At 43.8% G+C, this 1558-nt stretch overlaps 1 protein-coding gene across 1 annotated transcript; it reads left to right on the top strand.

Moving 5' to 3' along the window:
* Window positions 1-407: 407 nt before the first annotated feature.
* Window positions 408-1278, top strand: LOC117262680 (histone H2A-like). Its single transcript, XM_078172680.1, has one exon. It carries the CDS (start codon window positions 440-442, stop codon window positions 821-823), a length of 384 nt encoding a protein of 127 aa, XP_078028806.1. The 5' UTR covers window positions 408-439; the 3' UTR covers window positions 824-1278.
* The last annotated feature ends 280 nt before the right edge of the window (window positions 1279-1558 follow it).

The raw sequence follows: 1558 nt of genomic DNA, 5'->3' as shown, positions 1-1558 counted from the left end.
GGATGAGAAATTTCACCTGCTGTTATGATTTAATGTTGACACTACTGCGACACTAAAATATGAGCAGCTCTATAATATCTGTGTTTATCTTTGGTGTGTCTGTTCTTTGTCTGACTCATTAAAACTCACTGGAGGTAAATTTCAGCTGAAATGGATAAAACATGAGAAATCGAATTAACTTCTAGCTTTTACGTTTTATTCTGAAAATCCTACAGAGCGCAAAACGGAAGCGATATTTTTGAGCTGAGGTCGAAACCGGAACCTTCAACTGTTTTCTGTCGATACTACCTGAGGCTGAGAGGAGCTCTATTCTGATTGGACGATTATCGATGCGCTCACTCTGACCAATCAGAGAGCAGCTGGGAGAATATATATAAAGTGAGTTAGGGCGGTGAGTTAGTAAACTTTGATCGTTGTTGACGAATAAAATTAAAACAAGATGTCTGGTCGTGGAGGAAAAGGCGGGAAGGCGAGAGCTAAGGCGAAGAGCCGCTCATCTCGTGCCGGACTTCAGTTCCCTGTCGGCCGTGTCCACAGGCTCCTGAGGAAGGGGAACTACGCTCAGCGGGTCGGTGCCGGAGCTCCGGTGTACCTGGCGGCGGTGCTGGAGTATCTGACCGCTGAGATCCTGGAGCTGGCTGGGAACGCTGCCCGCGACAACAAGAAGACCAGGATCATCCCCCGTCACCTGCAGCTGGCCGTCCGCAACGACGAGGAGCTCAACAAGCTGCTGGGCGGAGTCACCATCGCTCAGGGCGGCGTGCTGCCCAACATCCAGGCTGTGCTGCTGCCCAAGAAGACCGAGAAGCAGAGCAAGAAGTAAACAAACAAACAAACAAACAAACAAACAAACAAACAAACAAACAAACAAACAAACAAACAAACAAACAAACAAACAAACAAACGGCTCTTTTAAGAGCCACACACACTGAACTAAAGACTCTGATCCTGTTTTACTGTCTGAACATCATGAACATGTTTTTAATGTCTTTGCAGAGATCAACCTGTTAACTGAACTCAAATATAAAGCGGGAAAAAACTTCTATTTGAATTATTATAAACAAATCGTTGATATAATGACGCAAAGTCTGATGTCATCACAGGTGAGACATAACATTTCACCTGATGACCTCATAAATGACTGTTCTTTATTTATCAGGTTCAGACTGAGCTGTGACCCTCACTCCTCCATTAATGAGTTATTAGATTAATAAAACCTTGATGTTTAAAAGTTGACATTAAATCCTGGAGTTTAAAAAAGCTTGTTTTTCACTTGTTGTGCAAATTGTTTATTTTTAGAATAAAGTGATTTTGATGAAATGTCACTATTTTTAATCTTTTTTTTCTGACAGAAGATTGTCTCACATGGTGTGTCCAGAGACAGACAGACAGACAGAACGACAGACAGACAGACAGACAGACAGACAGCTGTTTGTCTCACCTGGATCTGAAGAAGTCGACCAAAGAGCATGGACACCAAGAGGCGAAGCTCCATTGAATTTCTGCCAACAGCCACTAGGGGCGCTGCCGCCATCTTGGACTGTTGCGCCCAGACAAC

Source organism: Epinephelus lanceolatus, chromosome 11 (assembly GCF_041903045.1).
Source record: "Epinephelus lanceolatus isolate andai-2023 chromosome 11, ASM4190304v1, whole genome shotgun sequence".
Lineage (NCBI taxonomy): Eukaryota > Metazoa > Chordata > Actinopteri > Perciformes > Serranidae > Epinephelus > Epinephelus lanceolatus.
The sequence above is the reverse complement of the archived record's forward strand: the minus strand, read 5'-3'. Positions and strand labels throughout refer to the sequence as shown.

What these genes read in the sequence shown, in the direction of transcription:
- LOC117262680 (XM_078172680.1), top strand. Translation starts at nt 440, where the DNA reads ATGTCTGGTCGTGGAGGAAAAGGCGGGAAGGCGAGAGCTAAGGCGAAG.